This window comes from Montipora foliosa, chromosome 5 (genome assembly GCF_036669935.1).
Source record: "Montipora foliosa isolate CH-2021 chromosome 5, ASM3666993v2, whole genome shotgun sequence".
Lineage (NCBI taxonomy): Eukaryota > Metazoa > Cnidaria > Anthozoa > Scleractinia > Acroporidae > Montipora > Montipora foliosa.
In genome coordinates this window covers 47,580,059-47,605,058 of record NC_090873.1, presented here as the reverse complement: position 1 = coordinate 47,605,058, position 25,000 = coordinate 47,580,059, and the positions used below count along the sequence as shown (strand labels likewise).

The following is a 25,000-nucleotide window of genomic DNA, read 5'->3' as shown; positions in this document are numbered from 1 at the left end:
CAACATGTCTCCAAGAAGACAATTGATGAAAAAGACAACATGTCTCCAAGAAGACAATTGATGAAAAAGACACGAGTGCAGTCAACTCGTTGAACTCAAATGTCATATTTTTTATAGAAAATTAATCTTGTGGATAAATATAGAGCAACTTATCTTGGGTAATAATATGACGATCTTGAATCTAGGGGTAGTGGCCATTCACATAAAATATTGATGTGGTCGCATTTTGGCTCACAAAATTTGAAAACACTTTAAATTACCAACACTCATCCGTTTCTATTTACTTAGCAAACAACGCCGGAGTTAAAAGAGTAATTGCTTTCTCTCTTGCGCGATAAAGTCGTTTAAAAGGTTTTCAAAAGGAGTGAAAAGACTTACAGTAATAATAAGGAGATTGAAGATTTTCTCATAAGTAGAAAATTCACATGAAAGCACTAAACCAAGGTTACCAATCAAAACACAGCTGGCTTAGCTACACAAAAAATAATAAAGTTTAGAAGCAGAACCGGAAAGCAGAAGAGGGAAGACAAGTAAAAAAATTGCAGAATCTATTTAAATGAGGAAAATAAACCAAAGAGACAAACACTTCGCTTACTAAACCGTGACTTTTATTGATACAATTGAAATAAATACACATTTTACCGACATTTCGCCGGATGTATGAAAAAAAAATCTTATCTGTCACCTTTTCAACTGCCGGGTCATAACCGGCCACTCTCCGAACGTTCTGAGCCAAGATCAAACTGCACTAAAATCCCCCGTTTTTGTCCAACGCCAATTGTCGCCTTGGCTGCATTTTCAAAACCTAGTCCTAGACGCTAGTTTTTCTATAGTGTACGCTGATGTAGTTTCTTCCTTTTAGTTTTCGTTTTCTTCATTCTGCCGTCTTCAATCACGTCCGTCATCGGGGGTACTATATGAAAAGAAAGTGGCCATTTCAATTTTACCCTCTAATGCCCCGGAATGCCCCGTTTCTTTTACGAAACGTAGACCAAATTCCATGTACACTGTAACCAAAAAGGGTAACAGTTGTTTCGCTAGTTTCGCGTTCTGGGCCCCGTTGTTCGAAAGCTGATCAACTTAATCTAGGATAAGCCTAAGCGTAAACATTTGTTTCATGTTTTCAATGTTTTGGTGAAAATTTCTTTTGCTTATTTTTGTTTTTCAAGATTGACTTCTTCTAATGTAGAGTTTGAGGAATATCCGCGTTGAGTAGCATTTGAGAGTAGAGTAGTAATAAACTCCTCGGTTAATTTTTCATCTGGGATTAGCGTTAATCGGCTTTTGAACAACTGGGCCCTGAGTATAGTTTGAATTCCCAAAGGCACTCACTCAGTCTTCGAACATTCAATTCTACAGCTAACTTTACCCTGGCCACCTTAATACCTTAGCTTGCATTAAAGCCATTCTCCACTTTCTAAAATCCTGGGTCGGGAAAAATCCTATAATACATCTTGCTTTACCCCCCAAAATTTTGCATACTTATTGTTTTCGATTTCTCTTGAGACATGAAGATGTCCAAAGGGAAATCGAAAACAATGCCTATGCAATTTTTTTTTGGGCGGGGGGGGGGGGGAGGGGGGGGGGCGCGGGAGTAAAAGAGGTGTATTCTGGAATTTGAGAAAGTAGAGAATATAACTAAATGTTTGGCAACTGAGTGCTTTGGTCAGTGCTTGGCCAATCTGCACCACCCTACCTTTTCGGTGGGCAAATAGGTCAGTTTTCCATCCACACGGTTACAGGCTTTATCCAGCACGGAATGGAGGCTCACACGGGACAATCATGCAATGGGCCTTTTGCAGCGGAAGACCTTAGACAGCAATGACCAGAACCAGGTTGCTGACCAGCGGTTTTCGTTAAAACAATGGTTTGCTGGGGGTGCTCAGTCTCGCGGGCTTAGAAAACCTGGTTGTGGTCATTGTTATTTAAGGTTTTTCTTTTGCCGCTGGCGATCACATGGTACAAAAACCGCCATACTGGAGAGAAAATTGGGCAATGGGAAATCTAAAACAAAGCAACTTAATTTAAATGTTCTTTGTTTTTGATGTCCAAGGACCCATTTCCTTTCACCGTATTGGCCTCCGTTCCAAGCACTGAAATACGAAAATTGGTCCACAGGACGTGACCACTTAACTATGCGCTATTCTCACCTGTGGACAGACTTGAATCAATAAAGAAGTCATCATCACCATTCAGCATAGGAGGAGTATCATCCTCACTCTCTATGGCAAAGACACAAATCGATACTTCATCACTATTCACGCATATGAATAAAAAAGTTTAGTACCCTGGGTTATCTCAAGATAAGAAACATATGGAGCAGGGTTAGCAACGCCTATGAGGTAAAAATCATTGATGCTTATTTGAAAGCCCTTCGACAATGATGAAGAAAGGCAACGCAGTTTCGAAATATCTTACTTAGTTTCAGAAATAATTTATTTACGATTTACATCATACAAATGAAGGAAGCGATGTCGCCATTAGTTAGTAATACTTGACTTGTGAAAATAATCGAGTGATGATATTGCAACTTAGCTCAAGAAATACGCTTGAAAAATATGACACATTTTGTTTCGTAACCAAAGAAACACTCTCGACTTCAGCCCCTCTTTGTTCCGACCAAAGATCGACACTCTGACTTGTGGTTGAAATCCACATTGGTCTTTTCATCAGCTCTTCAGGAATTAATAATCCAACAGAAGTAAGATGCTAAAACAAAGCTGTTGCCATGGCAATGGCAACAGCACATTAGGAGCCATTTTATGTTTTAAATAGTGAAGACCACTCTAGTATTCAAAGAAAATATTAATATTCTTAATTTTAACACTTCTTCCTCGATATTTGACACAAAACCCCTACCCCTAAAACTAAACGTGATAATTAAAAAAAGTAAACACCATTCTTCTATACTTGAAAGGTCCTTCACGTAGTTAAAAAGTAAAGGCAAAGTCGCACGGGCGCGAAGGAGGGCACATACGGCCTTAGAGGCAAAATACTTTCTGCTTACAAATGGCATCCTTACTGACGGCAAGCAAGTACATGTACATGTAACTGATAACACCAATCTCTGGTATGGGAGGAGGGGGAGGATGGGACGAGAGAGGTCTGATGTGAAGTTTGTGTAAGGTGTAAGGTAAGTACATAAGCCAATCGCCTCAAAGCTTAGGACTAATTTACAACGCTCTTCGTCAAATGCCACAGTCCAGAAAAAGGTCTGTGAGCGAGTTCTTAGGCATCCCACACTCTTTATAGCTAGACCAGAGGAGTGAGGAAGGGTAGGGGATGAAGTTCCCAGTGTTGTGGCTGTCCTTCGTGAGTGTATGGGTAGGTGGGTATAGCAGGTCCACATCAGCTGTATAGCTGCAAATACTTCAACCTGCTTCAACAAATAAACAACAAACAAACAAACAAACAAACACCATACAACTGTAAGTGTTGAGTTTGTTGGTTCTAATTATGCAGCGACAAGTTCTTCCCACAGTATTCAGAGTATTCCCTTCCCCAAAGAGCCGATTGCTGGAGTGATTTAATTATTTTATTTGCAGGTTTCTTAAAACATGACTATCTCACCGCTGTTGCTTTCTATTGCTTGCATTTCTTTTCCATCATCTTTTCTTAGTCTGAGTTGAAAACTTGTTATTCTTTTTGATCCACCACCCATCTGAGAAATTGCTTCAGATGCATCCATTAATTCACCACTGGATACCTTCTCTGAGATCAATTTCAAAATGTGCTCTGAAAATTAACAGTAAAGATGAAACTCAAAATACAGCTAATCTCTGTAGGTGGACACCACTGTAAGGCCGACACCTCTTTAAGAAGGACAATGATAGTTGGTCTGAGTGATATTTTATTTCCTACATTTCAGTGTAACTTAATTCTCTATAAGGAGGTTAATGACCTGGTACTGGCTGGGAGGGTATGCAGATTCAACTGAGGAGAATTAAATGTAACTGCACTGCTCCAACATCATCATGACAAACAACATCTTTCTCATCACAATCATATTTATTAATTTTGTGGTGGCTGTGTCTACTACAAGAAGCATTTATCAGCATCATAATAAATGACCAACTCTGTTATTGTTGCCGACACTCATCATCGCCACCATTGTCATTATCATCATCATCATCATTATCATATCACACCATGCATTGTGAGGCGAGGCCTACAGTTTATCGTCCTTATCCAAGAAGAATAGAGAGTCTTTCGAACCATTTACAGATGTCATTACAACGGCAGCGCTTTCTCTTCAGTTCTTTAAAGACTCTCAGTGTTGGCCTGGCCACACTATTTTAACCCGCAACCTCCTCAGTAAACTGAGCCAACCAGTCGGCGGTCATCAACATCATCATCATCATCATCATCATCATCACAATAATCATTAAATTTTCCTCAACTGTCCCTGTCATCTTAATCAACATAATACGGTATGTCACTAACAACAGCACCAACATCTGACAACCAATGTGAAGTTACTTGGACAAAATAAAATCTGTCAAGTCTCACTCCCAGGTGTCAATGGGTTGAACAACTGTGAAAACCCTCCACTGTACCTTGTTTTTGATGTCCCTCCTCACTGTTGCAAGATGTGTTTGGAAAAAGAGAAATGTACTTTGTGTCTTTAGGGAAGTGCTAAACAAATAAAAGACCAAGAAGGAAGCTGTTAAAACTACATGTATTTCACTTGCCGCTAACATTGTGGATATTTATGTGGATCCACTCAATTTTCTCTAACAGTTTGTCAATCTTTTTTGCATCATTTTTCATGGCAATAGATAAAAATCAAAACTTGCTGAGAGGAAAATCCACATTACATATGTGCATCACTCCCAGATATCATCATCCGATAGATAAACGCATTCAAACCCAGTATTACTGAAAACAGTATTCAGTTGACAATTCAATAGTGATTAACTGCATGCATTAGAGTGGTTTTCAATTGAGTATCGAAAGTAATTAGAGAATTACTTTGGTTTTGCATTACTTCACTCAGTGATGGGTCAAAGTTCTCACGTCACTTTTCCAACCAATCAGAAGTGAAACCAAAACCAATCGTGGCTTGCGCGTGCACTTTTTCCCGTGCTTTGTGTCCTCTACGTGTAATAACTTCGGGTTTTGATTGGTTTACCAGATTGTCTCTATCCTTTTTGATTGGCCAAAGTAATTACTTTGGTTTTGGTTTTACGACACTCAATCGAAAATCGCTCTATCTGTCTAGTAAATGGACTTAATTATTCAATTGTTAATTAATTAATTAATAATTTATTTATTTACAAACTTAGCCCACAGACCTAGTGCTCCACTACAGGGGCCCAAGACATAAAATGAAAACATTAAGTAATGATACAGAAAATAAAGATGAAAAGGCAATTACATAACGTCAGTAGCAACACATTTTCTGACTAAGGCTTAAAAATGAAAGGCACATGAGGCATTTTACACAGACGGACTTGAAGCTCTGTAGATTTTCAACATCAAAACATTTGACAGTAATTTCAGCATAGTACTTAGAGAATTCTCTTTTAAAGTAATTCACTCTTTGTATACTTCTACACGTTCCTTAGGCAATATGTTCCACGTCCTAGTTACTCTGTTGTAGTAGCTGCTTTGAAAAGTTACAATGTTAGAGAAGGGTATGACTAACTGAGGTCAATTGCAGCTGTTTCCAGTGGATCTTACAGGTTTTTTGATGGTGATGTGTGGGTCGCTTTGGGCAATCAAAATCTTGAAGAGATGGACTAGATTAAGTTACTTCAGCCAATAGGTTAATGGTAGCAAGAGTAGACGATCTTTGTACATGTACCATACTTATTCGGCTACAACCCGAGCTCAGCTATAAGCCGAGACCCCAAACTTCTTACGGAAAAAATCAACTTGATTAACACGAATTGTAAATGCATAATACTCGGCTATAAGCCGAGACTCATTTTAGGTCTTTATGTGTATTATCGACTATGGAATTTTCGTAATTTAAAATACAAATTGACATTGACTGAAAAATTATACTCAAAGCAATCAACTGAACACGAAAGATAAGAAACAAACAAGCAACATGATCGTGAGGTGACGAATATTATTAAACAATTGTTGACCTCACAGGAAACTTGTCTTCGTACAAGCGACACGTTCATTTGTTACTGTTTTATTTGCTGAGAAAATTCTTTTTATCAAAAAAACTCGGCTATAAGCCGAGACCCCTTCTACGGCTTTAAATTTGCCCACATTGAGTGAGGATTTGTGTAAAAATCGCTCGGCTTATAGCTGAATAAGTACGGTAGAAAAATTCTGTTCTAAACGAAAATGAATGACTGAATTTAGTTGCCCGTCGTTGGACTCTTTCCATAGAATTAATTGCCATGACCGTTTGTGGAGACCAGACTTGTGCAAAGTAGACTACTGTACTTCGAACTAAGGTTGTATAATTGTTACAAAGTGAACACGTGGATCATGGATATCAGATGATGATCTTTTCACAAAACCAAGCATTCTTTTGGCCTTAGCAGCAACTGGATGTACAAGAGATGACCACTTTAGATCGGATGAAACAAGACTTCCTTTATGTGTTATAGTTGGCTTGACTTGCACATCGATGAGATGGTACACTTAAGGGACGGGGTAAGTAGTCCTTGTAATGGAGAGAAGGCAGCACTTAGATAGATTGAGGTTCATACACCATGTGTCACACAATTTGCTTATTAAATTTTGGTTGAGGTCGTGTTGAAGAATCTTGCCATCTGCAGGGTTGTTGATAGCCTAGTAGCATTTGGTGTCGTCAGCAAAGAGAGTGATAGATGTTTCAGCTGTTACCGCTTGAGGAAGATCGTTGACATAACACTAAGAAGAGTGGGGCCCCCAAAATTGACCCTTGCAGAACCTCAGATATACATTAATTACTTGGAGTGGCATAGAAGAAGCACCAAGAGCAGTATCTCTTTGACATCTCTCTCTCTCTCTCTCTCTCTTTGTAATTATTTATCTAGTAAACTATTGAGATATGAAATCCACTACTTTTCTATCAAGTACATTGTATCTCTTTGATTAATCTCATGACGTTAATCTGCAAAAATGTTATTACCGGTTCATTTAGCAAGTTAAAGGTCCCACAAATCAGCAGTGTGATGAACTTTTAAGTTTACAGTCTCACTCACAAAAATGTAATTCCACTGGAGTTTGATCTCTTCAAGTTTCTTTTGCAGATTATCCCTGAATGAAAGTGAAAAAAAAAGTGAACGTTGATGGGTTAGAGTAACCTCTGGTCCTAAAATACAGTGTACCTGGCACATTATAATACATACAGCATGTACTGTGTCAAGTTACCATCTTCAGAGAGGGTGACAGTGTGTGCCATGTTTTTGGAAGACTCTGCTTAAGCAATCCTATTTGTTATGCTACATTTAATAATTATTTATGGAACTCATGTCATGTGTCAATATGGCTGTATGGCTTGGATCTCAAAGATACATGTAGGTCTGCTGAGCTGTCATTACTGTTTGCAGAAGCTGGTTGCACAAAGTTTAGAGTAGCCAGCTACACTGTATTATCACTGATGAATGCACACTGAAATCACTATCCTTGCAACTCTTAAACTGCATCTTGCTGCAGATAAAATTTAACAAAATTAATTACAAAACCTGGTTTCATTGTCTTTGCATTCATTCAGATCTTTGACACAAATGTTATACTTGCGAAAGAGCTTCCTTTTCTCTGAAACATGTGAAAGAAGATAATCTTGATTAAAAGTTATACATACATGTACATTACCAAACGTCTTATTACAAAGTCGTACGGAATGTACTCTAGTCAAGTTTCTGTTTCATTAAAGTATAAATTTGCTAACAGAAGATATTGTGTTATAAAAATTACTAGAAGACCTTGTAAATCTTAGTTATATCCTCCACTTTAAACATCTGGCTTAATACAACCAGTATGTCAAGCCATGAAAGAGTGAGAGCTTATCCCAAGGCAAAGCCCTAATGAGTTGACAATTTATTTGCAAAATCTCAAATTGTTTAAGTAAATTGCTCAAAGACTGTACAGTATATATTTATCTCAATTTTTTTTCAATGCTTTCTCAATATTCAATATTCAGTATGGATTTCTTCCTTTTTTTCTTTCATTCATCAGTCTTTCACAGGAACACATGAGCCCAACAAATTGACCTGCTCCTAACTGCGTGGCTCCATAGCTCAATTGGTAGAGCACTGCAATGACATTGCAGAGGTCACAGGTTCGAGTGCTGTTAAAGCCCCTGTCTGTAGAGTGACAATTGCCTAACAAACTAGGTCCACTCAAAAACTAATGTCCCCATAGGCAGCCCAAGTTCGCGTCACTAGAGAGCGTGTAATAATTGATTACTAGTGGAAGATGACCTTTGAGTAAAAGCGGTGTTGCGTTACAGGCAGCCGTTGAGGATTTAAACGCGTTGTAAGACTTTGTCTGGGAAATAAAATACCGAAGATTATGAAGCCTAAAAAACGCTCAATTTAATGTTCATTCAATAAAATGAATAAAAATGACTTACATCTGGTGTATTTTTGTGCCTTTTGGAGCTTATTTTACCGTTTCGGGAATTCCGTGTTTTCAATGTTCTAAGACGAAGTCAAGGCTGCACACTACGATTCCGACCGTTGTCAGCTCAGAGGCGATTTGCGACTCGAAAATCCATCCCTGCCGCGATTTTTTCACGCAAAGCTAAAGCCACATCATTTGCGAACCTCAGTGAATGTTTCGTCGTCAAAAATCCCCACGCACTTGGCTGGAAATGAGCATTTTCTGCTTCCGATTACACGATAGCTGATGAAGTTAACGGCTGGTGATACTGTATCACGACACGGAGCTTGGATCCGATGTCAAATCAACTCCACCCGACGAGGTACAGTCATTTCATGTACAACACTTACCTCATCCCCACAGCGGCTTCTCGTAACCATGGAGCTCTTCGAGAAGCCGCTCATCAATAAGGGCCCCCTTTGACAGGAAAGGGTTAACCCTTTCCTGTCTAGCTTTTGAGTGGAGGTAGATGCTGTTAAGTCTGAGGGGGCCCCCACTGACGAGTAAAATCATCTGGCATTAGACGGAGTAAAATCTATAAGGGTCACTCTTGGGCAGCAGGGAAGGGTTAGTTAATGGGGCCATTTTGACTTTTAGAGTGGACCTAGATGTTGTTAAATTGTCCAGTTACAGTAAGTGTGAGGATACATTCACCCTTTTGACCACTAGAAGTAAGAAAACTGGATTTTGAAATGCTCTCACCAAAAAACTTCACTCTCTTGTATCTTTCCATGATCTTTTTCTCCTTCTCTTGATTTCCTTTATCCTTGATGCTTTCTCTTAACATCTGAAGCATCCTTTCTTTTTCAACTCGCACAGTTGCTGGAAGGTTAGGCTGCAATTTCAAATAATTACATCCAAATAGTGGATCAAGAAAACTAAATGCAAAAAGACCTCTTTTTTACAAAGATTTCAGACATTTCTCAAGTGGTGTGTGTACGCAAATGGTTTTCACTTTGTTGTCTTATCCTGTTACTGAGCTGCTCTATTCATTGTTCTACTCGGGGATACATTGCATTTCCCCGGCAAACATGGCCCAAAATCTCTTTAACTGCCAAACATACATGCTGATTTTTGCTTGGCTTACTACAACCAGAAGGTACAAAACACGGGTCACAAGTCATTGTTTTACCAATACAGAATGTATCCTCAACATTCATTGAACCTAACCTATGCTGTAGCTTAGGCCTAATGAAGGCTGGTTTTCACTAGTGACGGAGTCGGAGTCGGAGTCAGAGTCATGAGAGCACTTACAGTGTACACTGTACATACACTGTATGTAGTGAAAATTAAAGATTGGAGTCATAAGCAGAGTTATAAGCTCGATGGACTCAGAGTCAGAAGAATCAGAACGTTCCCTTATGATCCAGTGAAAACTAGATTGTCAGAGTCAGAAGCAGAAGTGGAAGAACCAACCAATCACAATACTTGGAATCGAGCATTGTGATTGTTTTATTCTTCTGTTTCTGAATCCGACTCCAACAATGCAGTTTTTACTGGATCATAAGCGGAATCGGTATTCTGCTTCTGACTCCAACAGTTTGACTTTCACTAGATCATATTGCTCTGCGCTTCTGATTACGACTCTTAACTCTGTTGCAAGTGAAAACCAGCCTTTAGGCTTAAACAAAAGTTTTTAGGCCTAATGTTAGCATTGGTAAATGTTTAGGGTTGTTTCTGTAACTAAACGTAACTAAAGTTATAGCTTCGCAGACATTGGCAACTCGTACCTTTTTAAGAAGCCTTTGCACATCTCTGGCTTTGTTCTTCAGTGATTTATTACGCTTAGGTTTCGATGCATTTTGCTTCGCTTTGCGAATAAAGCGATGAGGTTTCTGTGAAGACGTCCGACGCGGACCCATGTTGCGAACACGGCTGAGGTTAAGTACGTTATGTATTCCAAATTATAGTGTACTCAGTATTTTTATTACGCTCAGTCCCAGTCCACTCAGTCCGCCTCATATCCCGGAAGTGATAGAAAGTGTTCAACGAACTGTTTGCATGCGGAACAGCTGCGCTTCTGGTTTGACAAACTTTTAGAAACAATGAGGGTTTTAGACGGAGTAAGCACCAGTAATTTGGCACAAGCCAAATGACCGACAGAGCCTGGCTCTAACTTCTCATCTTTCTTCTAATATAAGTTGGGTAAGTTCTACCGATTATCACCGGAAAGAAACTGAAGAGAATGGCTAAGTCAACGTAGCCGATTTATCTGATGAATATCATTTGTCTCAAATGTTCTTGATGTAATCACCCATGGTAAAAGAAGTCGGGGATAGACATCAGTGTCCAAAGGGCTTCATTAGAGGATTTTCATGATTGTTTCCTTGGTGCGGACCAGACTACCATTTGTAATATTCTCAAAATTGGATTTAGAGTTGGAAAATACTGTTGGGAGGATAATATAATGATATTTTAGATTCCCATCCATATCTGGAGATAATAAAGATGAGTCTCAGCAAAGGAACTGCGGGAAAAATCTTATACAGCTCGGTCCTATGAACATATACCGGAGTTAATTTTGTAGGATTTGTTGTGAAATTCACTTAGCTACGTCCGCACCTACGGAGAGAAGTTTTTTTGTGCTCCTTTGTGCCAACTCACGTGTTTTCGCTGTAAAGCTTTGCGTTACCAGTAATTTGATTAGATTCTTATTTTATTTGCAGTCCTACAAGTAAATGGTAACAAATATAAAGCAAGCAATGGACATTGATAACAATGGTACGTGAATTATACGTTGACACTGTGGCTTAGTATATTTACATTTTTAACCCTGCCATTGTAAAACGCAATCTATTTGACTAGACTGGGTTAAGTTGTAGAATGAGTGACTATTGCGGAGTGGAAGCCAAGCTAATAATTCGTTGTGCAAACTAATGCGCCGACATCTAAATTTAGAAGCGTGAGCTCTTTTGGGAAGATATCGTTGACGTCACCTCTTGTCATTAACGTGCCACCCAGAGCCTCATTGGCTGTCGAAACAAAGGGTCTTTTGTTCCTGTGGTTGGGAAATTCAAGTAACAGATATCTTCTCTATTGCACATCAGCAGACGGTATTTTGATAGTTTGTTATGAACGAGTATGCTCATTCTAAGGGTGAAGTAACACTCTTTTCTCGTAAACCGCTTTACCGTTTTCTGTGGCATTACAGCGAATACACTAAGAAAAGGTAAAAATGAATCCGTGAAGAATCCGAACTACAGTTATATTTATTGCTTTATTTTAGGATACACTATAGTCACCATGTTTTGGCACAATTTTCATGCAATTTTCGGCGTCCCTAGCAGGTGGGGGTGTCCCCGTCTATCCCAACAATGCAATACAAGCTGAACCCGGAACCTACACTTCCCATATCGTTTGCACAGACCGTCTATATTTACAACAGCTTTTCCAGCGCTTTCTAATCACATTACTCCGCTTTAGAGCAAAATGGCGCACGGAATAGTCGTTTATTTATGCTTTTATAAAAGATGTGTAAGATAGCAAACCGTAAGGCTTCTTTAAATTGTAGAATGGTGAATTGTAATAACAATTTAGCGAGGCAAACGTCTCTCTTCTTCTTCTTCTTCTTCTTCTTGCTATCGTTTTTCACACGACATATTCTAAATTTAACCCAAGGTGGGCTGGCTCACCCCGGGGGGGGGGGGGGACTCCCATATGGAACAGACGGGGATTCTCGTCGGAAATTTTGAATTTAACCCCTAAAGGAGACCATCTGGGCGTGGCTCAAGCTTTTTGTGACCCCTAAAGGAGACCAATATGGGCGTGGTTTCAAGCAAATCTTGATCCCTAAAAACAAGTTAAAAAGAAAATTTGACTTCTGTTTCTCTTCGCGGAACCCTAAACGAGACCTTGGCGGCTTAAAATATTGGCGCTTTGCCGGGAACACCCTAAGCGAGACCAAAATCCAAAATTTACACCCCTAAGCGAGACGCGTTCGTTTGGTACTATTCGGGAATAGGAATACACGGAATAGACGGTATTCGTATTCTTTTGGTACCTATTACGTTGTCAGAATGAACGAGATATTATCATCTCCTAGACCTGCAATTTAAGATATTTGGATCATATCTCAAGCGCCCGTGGAGTTTCCCTCTATTTTTTACCCTGCGGAGACCTTATAAATTGCTCACCATTCGCGTCCTAGATACAGTGTGTTTTTGTCGTCTCATTTGGGAGGATGTTTCGCTCAGTATGCACTTCAGAAATGCCATGAATAATCAGTAACTGGATCCCAGGCAGACGTAAAACAACAAGTGGTAACTTTTCGTAACAGTACCAACAAAAACGAGAAATAAAGCACAATGACAAAAAGGTTTGCGGTTTAATCAGTGTTCATCGAAACTTTTATTAAGCGTTTCCTTTACTTTACAGAAGACTTCAGTTTGTGTCAGCAAGGAAATCAATATCAGTTTTATCACCATCAAGATTACTTGAGAGGAAGAGGTTTCAGAGGAAGGCCAAGAGGAGCACTGAGAGGGGAACATAGGGGAGGCGGACCGAGAGGGGGACCCTATCGGGGATCTCGAGAAGGACAAAGAGGGGGTTGCAGAGAGGGTGTAGGATACCAATACCCAGGACAACAGGGCAATTTAAGTGCGCAAGGTTATCCAGCAGAAAACAAGCGCAGGCCGATGAGAGGCCCAAGAGGGGTACGCAGAGGATGGCCAAGAAGGGGACCCTGGGACGGATCTGCACAAAATCAAGGAGGATATGGGTGTTATGTCTCTCACAACCAAGGAAGGGCAAGGCATCATGTTCCATTGTACCTTGAGGACTTGGAAGAAGCTAGCGAGACATACAGATGGAATGAAGAGGTTGACGTTTATCTCCGTGACGCTAGCCAGCATGCAAAAGATGTTAACATTGGGCATTACCAGGGAAATCAGAGAGGTTCTAGGGGTAAGAGAGGTCGCGGTCAAAGGGGCATGAGACGATCACAAAGCATGTCTTGTGCGGAGGCCAATCAGGGCTATGGTAACGAAAACGATGAGAGGTTTGAGGAGAAGAAATTAGTCATCTGTGGTCTGAATGCAGCAACGACAAATGAAAGCGTGGTAAACTTCATTGAAGCAATGAGTGGTGAAGAAGTGAAAGAAGTGACAATGCTTGGCGAAGCAAAGGCGTTGGTCACAATGGCGGAACCAATAACAAGTAAGTCCTTAACGTCGGTATTTTTTTTCCCTGGCCGAATTTACCCTTGCTTTTCAAGCTTGATAAAATCTAAAACCAAACGTGATCCCTTTCCGTTAAGATAATGTACACATTAAGTTGCATATCTTTCTATGCTTATCGTGCGTGTGGCTAACCGTGGTTGCTGAGTTCCTTTCCCGGCGGGGTGGAAACCTGGATAATTCCAAGGGGCTTGATGCTACCAGTGAACAATGTGCTTGCTGTAGAAACGAAAGACGGCAACCAAATCGTTTGTTTTAGTCTTGGTGCCAATCAAACACTCTTATCAAAGAGTGAGGTACGTTCGATTCCTTTTCAGTATCATCGTCGAGACATTTGAAAGTAGTTGTATATTTTGAGGAGAATCGTTTTGTATCCTTTTGTAGTATTTATTTAGAATGAATGTATCACACTATTAGTATTTTGACTGTGATCTTCTTGCTAACAAATATAAAAACAAATATGGAATACATGTGTTACAATGCAATATCAGTTTTGTGGGATAATATCAGTAGCCTTTCTTGCTGGATAGCCAACGCGCCAAGCAGCGTGACTCCCCAGCGTGTACAGCACGAGGTATTGCCGGACGGTCACCCATCCAGGTGTTAACCCCGTTCAACAGGCCTTTACGTCCCTGTCCATGCCAGGACCAGGTGGCTGCCTGCCCAGCAGTCTAGTTCCTGTTTAGGGCCCCATGCTCAGGGTAACGAGCTCCTGTGCCCACAGGTAAGGGTCTTAAGGGCTAAGGGTGGGTCCCCTACAGAAAACCCCTGGGGTGAGTGGGACTCCTGAGCCATGGTAGGCAACCCACTTATTGGTGGCACCAAGAAATAAAACACCCCCGCTATGGGTAAATAGTACTCTCTTATTAATATTAATGACAAGTCGCACCACAAGATTTTCATGCCGCATCGGTCGTCGCGCGGATAAACAAGGACCGCGATCTTCAGTAGGGGACCAGGCTGAGATCGAAAAGTACGCTACTGGAACAAAGTCCAACCAACCCAAGGTACCAGAGGATAACCACGCCGAGGATGCTCCTCTTAGAGGCCTTCTGAATATCAACACCACAAATCCCTCAAAACGGACACGAAAGAAATGAAGAAGTCAGGAAGCATACTATGATGCCACCCTTAATCCATCAGAAAAGCCCTGTTGTGCCCTAAGACCATGGCTTGGACCCGGCCCTTCAGGAGTATACAGCAGACCGAACAGCAAGAATTCACATAATAATAATAATAATAATAATAATAATAATAACAATAATAACAATAATAATAATAATAATAATAATAATAATAATAATAATAATAATAAATCAATCGAATTGGGATCGACCAAAACTCAACCCACATACGACCCCTAAGCAGGGGGTTAAAACCAGGTCGCAGTGGTTGGAGGCGTGCTTGATAACCGCTAAGTCATCTTGCTTCCGCAGCCCTTGGTCATAGAAAAATGTTGCATCAAAAGAAGAGTCGTGGGCAGCATCATTTCACACTGAACAATTAAGAACACTAGATCTCTTGACAATGTGACTGTCCCTTAAAATTCCCTTTATAATTTTAATCACGTAGCTACTGCATCTCTCATTTGAACTTCAGTTATTTAGCGTATACAGACGAAACATAGAACTGATCGTCGCACTTAACTGAACAATTTAAGCAATTGTCACTTTGAAGACACCTGACAAATTCGCATTTATTATGTAGATACTGATGAAATACTAGGCTTTTCCTCCTTTCAAAAAAATCATATCTTCACCGCGCGCAGTGAACATATCATTTTTATATTTCACATGTGATGATATAGGTCTCATCATGGTAACTAACACGATTAGCCAAGAAAATCCGAGCTTCCCCTTCATTGTAAGGTACTTTTTTACGGTAATAAAATTTTTCTTCGCTACATTAATTAACATTTTTATTGCACAATTTGACATTTTCATGATTTGCTTTCACAACTTTCATATATATCTTGCTTCATGATACACTTTTTCGCTATTTTGAAAATGAATAAAACAAGTCGTTATTAATCTGGACATTTCATCAATATCTATATAACAAGCACAACGTACTGATGGTATCTCGCACTCGTTTGCTGCGCTCACCTCTGACAGATATTATTTAGCTCTCGAAGATAAAATTCGTATCCCTGCGCGGCCATGCAATATCCTCTATGAGCCCAACAAATTGACCAGCTCCCAACTGTGTGGCTTCATTTCTTAGCTGGTAGAGCATTGTCTCAGCGTCGCAGAGGTCATGGGTTTGAATTCCGTTGAAGTCCGCCTGAATTTTTCAGGTGTTCGGATATAAAGTGACAATAGACCATATTCGTATTCTCAGTATTGGACTGGAACTAGCTTGCAATGGAGGCTAATGCGGGGGAATATATTAAAAAGTATTTGCATTTGAAAAGATTTCCCCGCATTAGCCTCCATTGCAAGCTAGTTCCAGTCCAATACCGAGAATACGAATATGGTCTATTGCTTACATTGTCCGGTGAAAGAGCACCTAACCTCAAATATTTTTCGTTCCTAATGTAAATATCCCCATCTAAAGCAAACAAATGTAAACCACTGATACCTAGAATTTCGCTTTTTCTATGCTGCGTAAGCCAAATAAGCTTGGCAGAACTGGAAATAATTTGGACCTACGACCGTTATGTGAGGGGCATGGGTCTATTCTAGATTTTCTACCTTTCGGCTATAACCCGCACTTCAAATATATTTCTATGAAGCTTCTCTTGTTTTTATTTATCAGATTTTGGCAAAATCAAGACAAAAGGCGAACAGAGAGGCCTCGACTCGGCAAAGCTTTCTATCGAAAGAGTTCCTATTTGCAAGAGCATTCTTGTCAGCGGCATCTCAGATGATACTACCCATGATGCCATTGAACTATTCTTTGAAAGTCCAAGAAACAATGGAGGTCCTGTTGAAAAAGTACGCTTTCAGCCTGAAAGTGGTTCTGCTGTGGTAGTGTTTCAAGATCCTAAAGGTAAGACTCCTTCGGCAGAACAACTTTTTCTGTGTTTCCCTGTAATAGTGACCCTGGAAAAGAGAAGGGTGTAAAAATTGCAAGAGCACTTTTGAACAGCCACAGTCACTACTCAGTAAAATTTGGTATCAATAAGGTAAACCGGGAACACTGTAGAAAACGTGGCTCGGGCATTGCTAGGTTTCATCCGCAATCACTTTGTCAGGTGTAGTGCGCCACGCTTGTGATTTTACCAAAATCGACTTTTCACTTGTGTTACAATCCTCCCCGTTCCATGTATTACAATAATACGTCTCTCTGGCTAGATTTCAAATGTCCTGCTGACAGGTCAAATAAGATTTTCCACTGAACCTGGTTGACATATGGAAACCACACCCTCTTACTGACAACGAACAACAATTCCATAGTTGAATAAATTAAAGGGTAACTTAGTGATGGAATAAACTACGGATTTACCATTTTATTTTCTGAAGATGATCATGATAACAACTAGCTTTATCGTCTTCATCGCCTTGCGGCAGTATTGTTCTTCCTAGCTTATCATTGAGACACCTTTACCCCTGGTTTCAAGATAACCCTATAGCAACAGAAACCTGTTCGCTTTTGTTTCATTGACAGCCATGGAGGGAGTTTTGGCTAAACAACAAGAAAAACCACTTATCTTAAACAATTCCCAGCTTTCATTCAAAATCTTCCACGAATTTCTGGAGCACCACGACGGAGAACTAGCTGCAGACGTCGCCAATAAAACATCAGAGCTCCCAAGCCAGCGGTCTGAACCCAAAGCACAGCAGTTACACATGGCTGTGGACCCGGATGTAATGGAATTCATCATAACCACATCTTATCAGGATGAGTTAAATCAAGCATTATCAGCGAAAAAGTGTGAAATCAAGTGGACACCAAAGAATAAAACGGCTATTATTGTGTTTCGTGGAGATGACAAAAGCGATTCAATGCAGTCAGAGTGTCTTGAATTAGTTCAAAACTACTTGGAAAAATTCGCCAAATGTGATGTTGAAATTAGAAAGGAATTCTGGGAACCCGTGAAGACCCAATTATCTGATGTACGCGCATGCCTAGGTGTTGAACCATCGCTGATCAAAACTTTAGAGCAATCCTTCTGTATTAGAATTGTTTGCCTGATTTCAGATACAAAATCGTTTGAAGATCAGGTTAAGGCAAAGTTAGAGGAGATTTATCGTGAAGAAACAAGGAAGACGTATTTGAACTTTTCAAAGAGCATTTCAAAAGAACGCATAATTTTGTTAAAGGAGATAAAGTTTGCGGAGAAGCTTCAACAGCACAACAACGAACTGGAGATAACTTTAGATACTGAAGCAGAGAAGATCTATTTTGAAGGACCACAGAAACAATTCAAAGAGGCAGCCATGAAGTTCCACAAACTTGACCAGAATATTGTGGAAAAGAAACTAGCTATATCAGAAAGTATCTTGGAAGTGCTAGGCACAGATGAAGGTCTCCAAAGACTGAAACGTGAGCTAGAAAAAAACAACGTTGAAGCTGTTTTCGTGATTGACAACGAGGTTTGCATCGCGGGCACCACGGCTGCACAGGCTGACCAGGCTGCCAGTCTTGTCGGCAAGCTGACATCAGAGGAAAAAATTCGCGTAGACGAGACGAGCAAGCATCTGTTGAAAACATCAGAATGGCGCCAACTATGCGATGAACTCAACACCGGAGAAGTTGTTAGTGTTTATCAGAATAACTGGAGTGACACCTTTGTTGCAGGGTTTAGAGAAGACGTTACGGAAGGTGTCAAGAAGCTGAATGATTTCTTAGAAAATAACTGTATTCGCAAAGAGCTTTTCAGTTGTCCCTCTAAACTCATCCGAAGATATCTCTTCGAGTGTCGTCAGGACGACTTGCGATTGATTGAAACCCAACTCGCCAGCTTTGAAGTGAAAGTTGAAAATGGAAAAGGAGAAGAAAGTTTTGTTATTTCTGGCAATAAAGAAGGCCTCAAACGGGCACGAGAGGAACTGAACACATTTGTGACTGATGTCAGCTGTAAATTGTTTGACGTCAAACAGCCAGGGCTGAGAAAATTTTATGCCAGTGGCAAAGGAGATCTTCTGGAAAAATCGATAGAGAAAAACTATGAATGTGCGATCCTTGTCCAGAAGAGCTTTGACTGGAAGCGAGAGGAAGATAAAGCACAAGGTGCACAAACAGGCTCTGACTCCACAAGCAGTGATGATGATGAGTCAGTCATTGGTGGTGACGATGATATTTATGATGAGGGAGAAGTAGTTGTAAGGGAAACTGATCGCTCTTCTTTCGCCACCAAAGCTGGCCACCATGTTTCGTGGAGAGCTGGAATCATTGAGGCTGAAAGGGTGAGTTAAGACATTTCAGTTTTATTGATCCTTTTGGAGTGACATAACTCAGTGAAAATTCTGCCCATTAAACATCTAAGTCGCTTTGTGTAATTCGTTCTGTCCAAATTTCCTCCACATTCTAAATCTCTACAACGTTCTGATCCTTCCCTTCTATACTATTTTAACGCAGTTTGGGGTTCTAATCACAAAATTAAGTAGTCTTAACCGAATCGCGATTCTGTAAAAACGAGCGATAAGGGTAATGAGCAGGTCCTGTTATGATGCTCATACAAATCCACTTTTTAAGGAACTCAACCTGCTTAAATTACACAATATTCACTTTCTCCAACTACGTCAACTCACAAGTCTTCTTTTTGAAATTGTAATCTTCCCTCAAAATTTGACACTCTTTCTTCCTAAACCCTAACCTATACCTATAACACCAAGCACGCTTCCTCTTTTTGCTTACCGTACTGTAAAACAAATGTACTACAGTTTCCGTGTTCTTCCAAGGCCTAAAGTTTTTTTTAATAATCTCAGTTTGGGTGTTATCTGCTTTTTTTCTCTCGCATCATTCCATCTTTTGCATTTTAATGATCTTTTCTTTCTTGTACTTTGTGAGGAAACCTAATTTCATGTGAGCAGGTCTTCTTGTCGCTTTCTTTTTTCTTTTTCTTTTCTTTACTGGTAATTTTGTATTTCCTGTACCTGATGTAGTGTTTAAGTAGGAAAATTAACGAGAGCAAAGTAACATGACGTTTCGACAACTTCATGTCATCATTGCGTAATGAACAAGTTAAAAAATAACTGCGAGGCATATTTATAGTACTCGGGATGTGAGAATTAAATTAGCAAACGTTACATGAAAACATTCATGTTAAACAAAAAGAAAAAAGAAAAAAAGAAAAAATATATATATATATTCATGTAAAAATATGATGTAGTGTGACAAAATAAAAATAAATAAATAAATAAGTAAATAAATAAATAAATAAATAAATAAATAAATGTTTGTACATCTCCTGCTGGTAGCAAAAGTCCACGTGTCCAAAAAGATTCAGTTTTCCTTTCTAATAATATACATGAAAAAATTACTCGATTCTGATTGGCTAAGAGCAGTGCAGTGCAGTTCAAGTGTAACACAGTGCAAACAGTGTAAACAATATGGTTTGGTCAGAGCCAATCAAATATTTTGTTTTCAAATCAAGCGCACCCTGGATGGCGCAATTTATGGCGCAATTTTCCCTGATGGCGTGATACGCGTGCGTTTCTTCTGCTTAACCATGTTGAATTTTTTCATGTATATTATTAATAATAAGTATAATCACACGATTTTTCTCGTGCAATTTGGTTTAAATAAGCACCTACAAATTTTGATCGTCTTTGAAAACAATTTACTCGTGCTTATTTATTCCAAATTTCACTCGAAATCATGTGATTACCAATACAAAGTGAATGGTTAGTAATCCGCTTACTTACACCACAGGTTGACATCCTGGTCAGTTCAAGAGGAGCATGCTCCAAAGCAATCCTTAACGCGGGTGGTCCGGCGATGAGAAACAGCGTAACAACTCCAAACACTGGTCACATTACAGTCACTCCTGGGTTCGCATTGCCCTGCAATCATGTGTTTCATACCAACTGTAGTGCATGGAACACAGGCATTGGTGAAGAGGTGCGTTTTGAAACTGATAATATTGTAACCACTTTTAAAAATCTCCTAGAGAACGGCAAGTAGCTTCACAGTTATGTTCCCCACGTATTTGCTCGCAAGTTTTAAATTGCGTTGTTCAGGGCCATGAATCCGTCTCTCAAAGTGACCGTGCTATATACATCGCGAGGCTTTTTCCGATGGTGACTGGGCGCTACTCGGAAAAAATCGAGTGCTACTTGCGGGAGTGGAATCTGCCATCGTTTAGATCACTTGTTCGGATGCTCTTTTCGTGAGCTGTATGCAGTATCCGGGTTCTTACGTACCCTCCCTGGGCTCCTTATAAGTTGTGTAAAAGACATGCACATACAAAGAATGAAGTGCGGGTGGTTAATCCGTTTATTCTATCGGAATCCTAGTTAAATATGGAGGTATCCTTCACTATAGATTATTCATAAGTGGTTTTTATGTACGTGCGTAAGAAGATTTCGCGCAAGCGTATCGATGAGAAGACAGTCAGTTTGCACTCTTGAGCATTTCTATCTCGAGCACGATAAACTTCTTTTTTTGATGGCGAAACTTTGATTCCTGCAAACAATGGCAATGCTTATAATTTATTTTATTATTATTTTTTTAATGAAAGGTTTTACGAAACATCGTGCAAAGGTGTCTCCAGAAAGGCGAAGAACTAAGAATGAGCTCCATAGCTTTTCCTGTAATAGGTACGGGGAAATTAAACTTTCCACCCAACGAAGCCTCGCGAATAATGTTGGAAGAGATTTTCAGCTTTTGCCAGACAAATGTTTCGTCCACCTTGAAAGATATTCGATTTGTGGTGTACCAACAAGATCAGGCCCTGGTCACTGCTTTCAAACAAGAGATGGCCAACTTGCAATCCAAGCATAACTTACGCCAAGAATACACGACTAACGGTTTTTTCGGGAAATTTCAATCCAAATTTGGAATCACAACAGCAGTAAGTTCACCAGGCTTGTCATCTGAACATGGTTTGGTCGGACCAAGTAACAGCAAGTACACAGGCCCCAGTATCGAAGTCATAAATGCTGATTTGACTCAGGAAACAACTGATGCAATTTTAAACATTAACAGCACCGATATGAACATGAACAATGCCGGTGAATTGAGCAAAGCCATCTTGAAACGAGGCGGGCCACAGATCCAACAAGAATGCAGCCAACAGGGCAATCAAGTTGCGGGCTCAGCTGTGATGACAAACGGAGGCAATTTAGCAGCGCCTAAAGTTATTCACATTATTCCAGGTTTCTTTTTTTCTCTTTATATCTTCCGAGTAATGTTAGATAGGTATTAACTCTAAGTGTCCTAGAAATGAACCTAAAGCGTGTTTACGTTTTATCAGTTCAAGCTTTGTTTTCTCGAATATCGCGTAAACCGTCCTACCCCGTTTTAGTCTCCTACGCAGCCGTTCTTTGTGTGGTCACGCAACGCTCCTCCTCGTAACCGTGGATATTACCTCGTAGCGGCGAAGCCATTTTGTTCTCGTGTTATGAGAGTGAGTAAGGTCTACATTTTTGTCATTATGAAGATACTTTTAAAAGAAGCAATGTTATGATTTTTAGATATCCGCATTTATAAACGTTACTTACTTGTGCAGTTACGTAAGTAGTAACGAAAGGTAAGCCTGAAAATTCAGCCTGAACTCAACCCTCGTGATATCCACACCCTGCGCGGGTTTATAAACTGTCACAAAATGAATAGGTAACAGTTGGCTTGATTGCTCACTGCGCAGAAGCCATGGATATGTCGAAGGCATAACTGTGATGATCTAAAAATCGTAAAATATTTCTTTCCGTACTTCAAATACATATTAAGCGTGGCCTCGTGTTCGAACTGAGGTGGTGTCCGGGCCCAGTAGGATTTGGAGATCGTGAATTTACGACCAAATCCCACTCGTGAATCATTCAAAATGACCAGTTTTAGTATTTTATTTCTCTTTTCATTTATCCTTAGAGTCGAAGGATACGCGTCATCTTCAGACATGTTTAGAAGCTGGTCTTCGCTTGGCGGATAAACACAAACTTCGCTCTCTTTCACTTCCTTGTGTTGGCACTGGTGCTTATGGTCTGTCTGCGGTAGACTCGGCCCAGCTCACCTTTCAGGCTCTTAACAACTTCAATGTAAGCTGTCAATACGTCAGAAAAGTGCGCATTGTCGTATTTAAAGCCTCAATGATGCAAGAATTTTTACAGGCTTATCAGAGGCATTCAGCCAGGGAAGCTGATCACAAACTTGATAGTGATTCCTCTTCAGGGCATACGAGGCAACTCAGAGAATATGATAGAGGGTTCAGTTTGACGAACGACCCATCTATAAAAATCTGCGTTGCAGGCAAGGACGCGACAAGCGTGGAAAAAGCGGTAGATTCTTTGAAGAGTGGTTTCTCCGAAGCTTGCACGACTCAGAAAGTCGAGAATGAGGCTGTTAACCAACTTTCTCACAGGCAGATTGAATCCTTGAGGAAAAAAGCTAGTGACCGTGACGTAAGACTTGACATCGAGGCTGACATTGATCGCATCGTGGTCCGTGGGGGACCAACTGAAGTGACAGGTATGGTTGGGGAGATCTGGCACGAAATTAACGAAAGAAATAAGAAAATTAAGGAAGAGCAACAAGCGTTACTGGTTTTAAAGAACATTGAATGGAGTTATAAAATACAAGGGACCAAAATGGTGTTTGGTTCGAAAACCAACGCGAAGTTAGAGATGGCGCACGTCAAAAGCGAAGCCTTTGTCAGAGTATCTTTAAGAGCAGATGAGTTTGACATCAATATGAAAGCAAAAACTGGTCAAGGACGGTACAACGGGGAGATGATAACAATTCACAGAAAGGTGAAAGGATCTAACGAAGGTTAGTGAACAAATAAGTTTGGTGGCTTAGTGTTAATAACAAAAAAATGAGTGCAGAAATGTCAAGTGATTCTTTCTTTTAGAGAAGAAAGTGATTTCTGCCAGCGTTAGTTCGCAACCAAAGGTTGTTTGTGTTGTTCCGCCTTAAGGGAACTGTCACTCCCGCCTCGTGGCCTGCATCTACTGCTTCCTTCCCCTTTCACCGAATGTCTAGTGGTGGAAATATCCATTAACATTTTTGATGTTAAATATCACTCTTTTTTTTACGATTACACAGACTGCTTGCTCTTTTTTCTTATTCGCAATTTTTCGTTAGCACGCGGTATCCTCCCCAGCGATCGTAGGGAAGTGTAAATTGCAAATTGATGCAGTTAAAGCAATTTTAAATTTGTGCTATTGTGGATAAGTGTAACTTGTAAATTTATGCAGTTCAAGCAATTGCTAAATTATGCAATTTAAGCAAATTCTCGTTCCAGGCAGTCGCGAGCGACTGAGAACGAGCAATTTGCTTGAATTTCGTAAATATACAATTTAGTACATAAACAGGAATATGTATTTTGGACTGAGATTACAAGGGTTTGGCAGTCAGCATGTTTAGGGAGAAAAAGTGTTGAACAGCTGTAACGTTAGGTAATACTAAGCTCTTCCTCAGTGTTCTTTGTTGTACGAACAATTGTTTTGTTGCAAGTTTATTGTGAGCAATGTTTTGTTTTCTTGGTTTTACGTGAGCTGTATTTGTCACACCGTCTTTGAACGGTATACCACTCTTCACATAGGCTAAAATCATCGATCTTTGTTTTCGTGTTTTCAGGAATTTCTCTTCCAAAGCATTGGGATCCAATGCCTCAACCTGGTAGGACTGTGCACTTGGTACCACTCGCCCCAGGTTCCTCTGAGTACCAAACTGTAGCGAGCAAATTTCAATCAACTGCCCAGGGATACACTATTCAGAAAATCGAACGAGTTCAAAACCCACATCTTTATCAGTCTTATGTGGTGAGAAAACAAAAAATGGACCAAGACAACGGAGGAAATAATGAACGACAGCTATTTCATGGCACCGATGCTAAAAATGTAACTGCTATGAACACGCAGGGCTTTAACAGGAGCTTTTGTGGGGCGCATGGTAAGTACTTATTTTTGAAGCTGTTGACGGGAGGTGACATGTTGTGAGGGGTTTCTAATGTGGACTCAAATCGCAGCTACAGACCGCAGCTCAAATATAAGGGATGTGCGATGAAATTAAGGGGCTCTAGGCTTCAGTCTCACAAGAATACAGTCCATAGACTCCCTCAGAACCAACTCCAGGGTGTCCACATTATGGAAAAATATGGAAAGTAAATTGGGTTGACACCAACAATTACTGACCTCCTGAAAGCGCTTTCATATGTTCAATAGACCGTA

At 40.1% G+C, this 25,000-nt stretch overlaps 2 protein-coding genes across 2 annotated transcripts in view; one reads left to right on the top strand and one right to left on the bottom strand.

Moving 5' to 3' along the window:
• Positions 1-590: 590 nt before the first annotated feature.
• LOC138004531 (uncharacterized) lies at positions 591-10,447 on the bottom strand. Its single transcript, XM_068851067.1, has 8 exons — positions 10,284-10,447; positions 9,256-9,388; positions 7,635-7,707; positions 7,152-7,206; positions 4,557-4,635; positions 3,571-3,735; positions 2,151-2,222; positions 591-913 (listed from the first exon to the last, which is right to left on the bottom strand). The coding sequence occupies exons 1-8, from the start codon at positions 10,413-10,415 to the stop codon at positions 828-830; spliced, it is 795 nt and encodes a 264-aa protein (XP_068707168.1). The 5' UTR covers positions 10,416-10,447; the 3' UTR covers positions 591-827.
• Positions 10,448-10,534: 87 nt separating this feature from the next.
• Positions 10,535-25,000, top strand: part of LOC138004525 (protein mono-ADP-ribosyltransferase PARP14-like) — a 17,548-nt gene continuing 3,082 nt past the window's right edge. The window contains exons 1-9 of the mRNA XM_068851060.1: positions 10,535-10,698; positions 11,220-11,274; positions 12,928-13,707; positions 16,485-16,718; positions 17,337-19,078; positions 20,547-20,735; positions 21,355-21,991; positions 22,701-23,597; positions 24,408-24,722. Coding sequence (XP_068707161.1) covers positions 11,232-11,274; positions 12,928-13,707; positions 16,485-16,718; positions 17,337-19,078; positions 20,547-20,735; positions 21,355-21,991; positions 22,701-23,597; positions 24,408-24,722 — 4,837 coding nt within the window. The 5' untranslated portion in view covers positions 10,535-10,698; positions 11,220-11,231. The remainder of the gene's footprint in view (positions 10,699-11,219; positions 11,275-12,927; positions 13,708-16,484; positions 16,719-17,336; positions 19,079-20,546; positions 20,736-21,354; positions 21,992-22,700; positions 23,598-24,407; positions 24,723-25,000) is intronic.

What these genes read in the sequence shown, in the direction of transcription:
- LOC138004531 (XM_068851067.1), bottom strand. Translation starts at nt 10,415, where the DNA reads ATGGGTCCGCGTCGGACGTCTTCACAGAAACCTCATCGCTTTATTCGC. An exon ending in TCCAGTGGAATTACATTTTT is followed by an intron (nt 4,636 to 7,151) that starts GTGAGTGAGACT and finishes TTATTTGTTTAG; the next exon opens with CACTTCCCTAAAGACACAAA. An exon ending in AGCAATAGAAAGCAACAGCG is followed by an intron (nt 2,223 to 3,570) that starts GTGAGATAGTCA and finishes TCTTTGCCATAG; the next exon opens with AGAGTGAGGATGATACTCCT.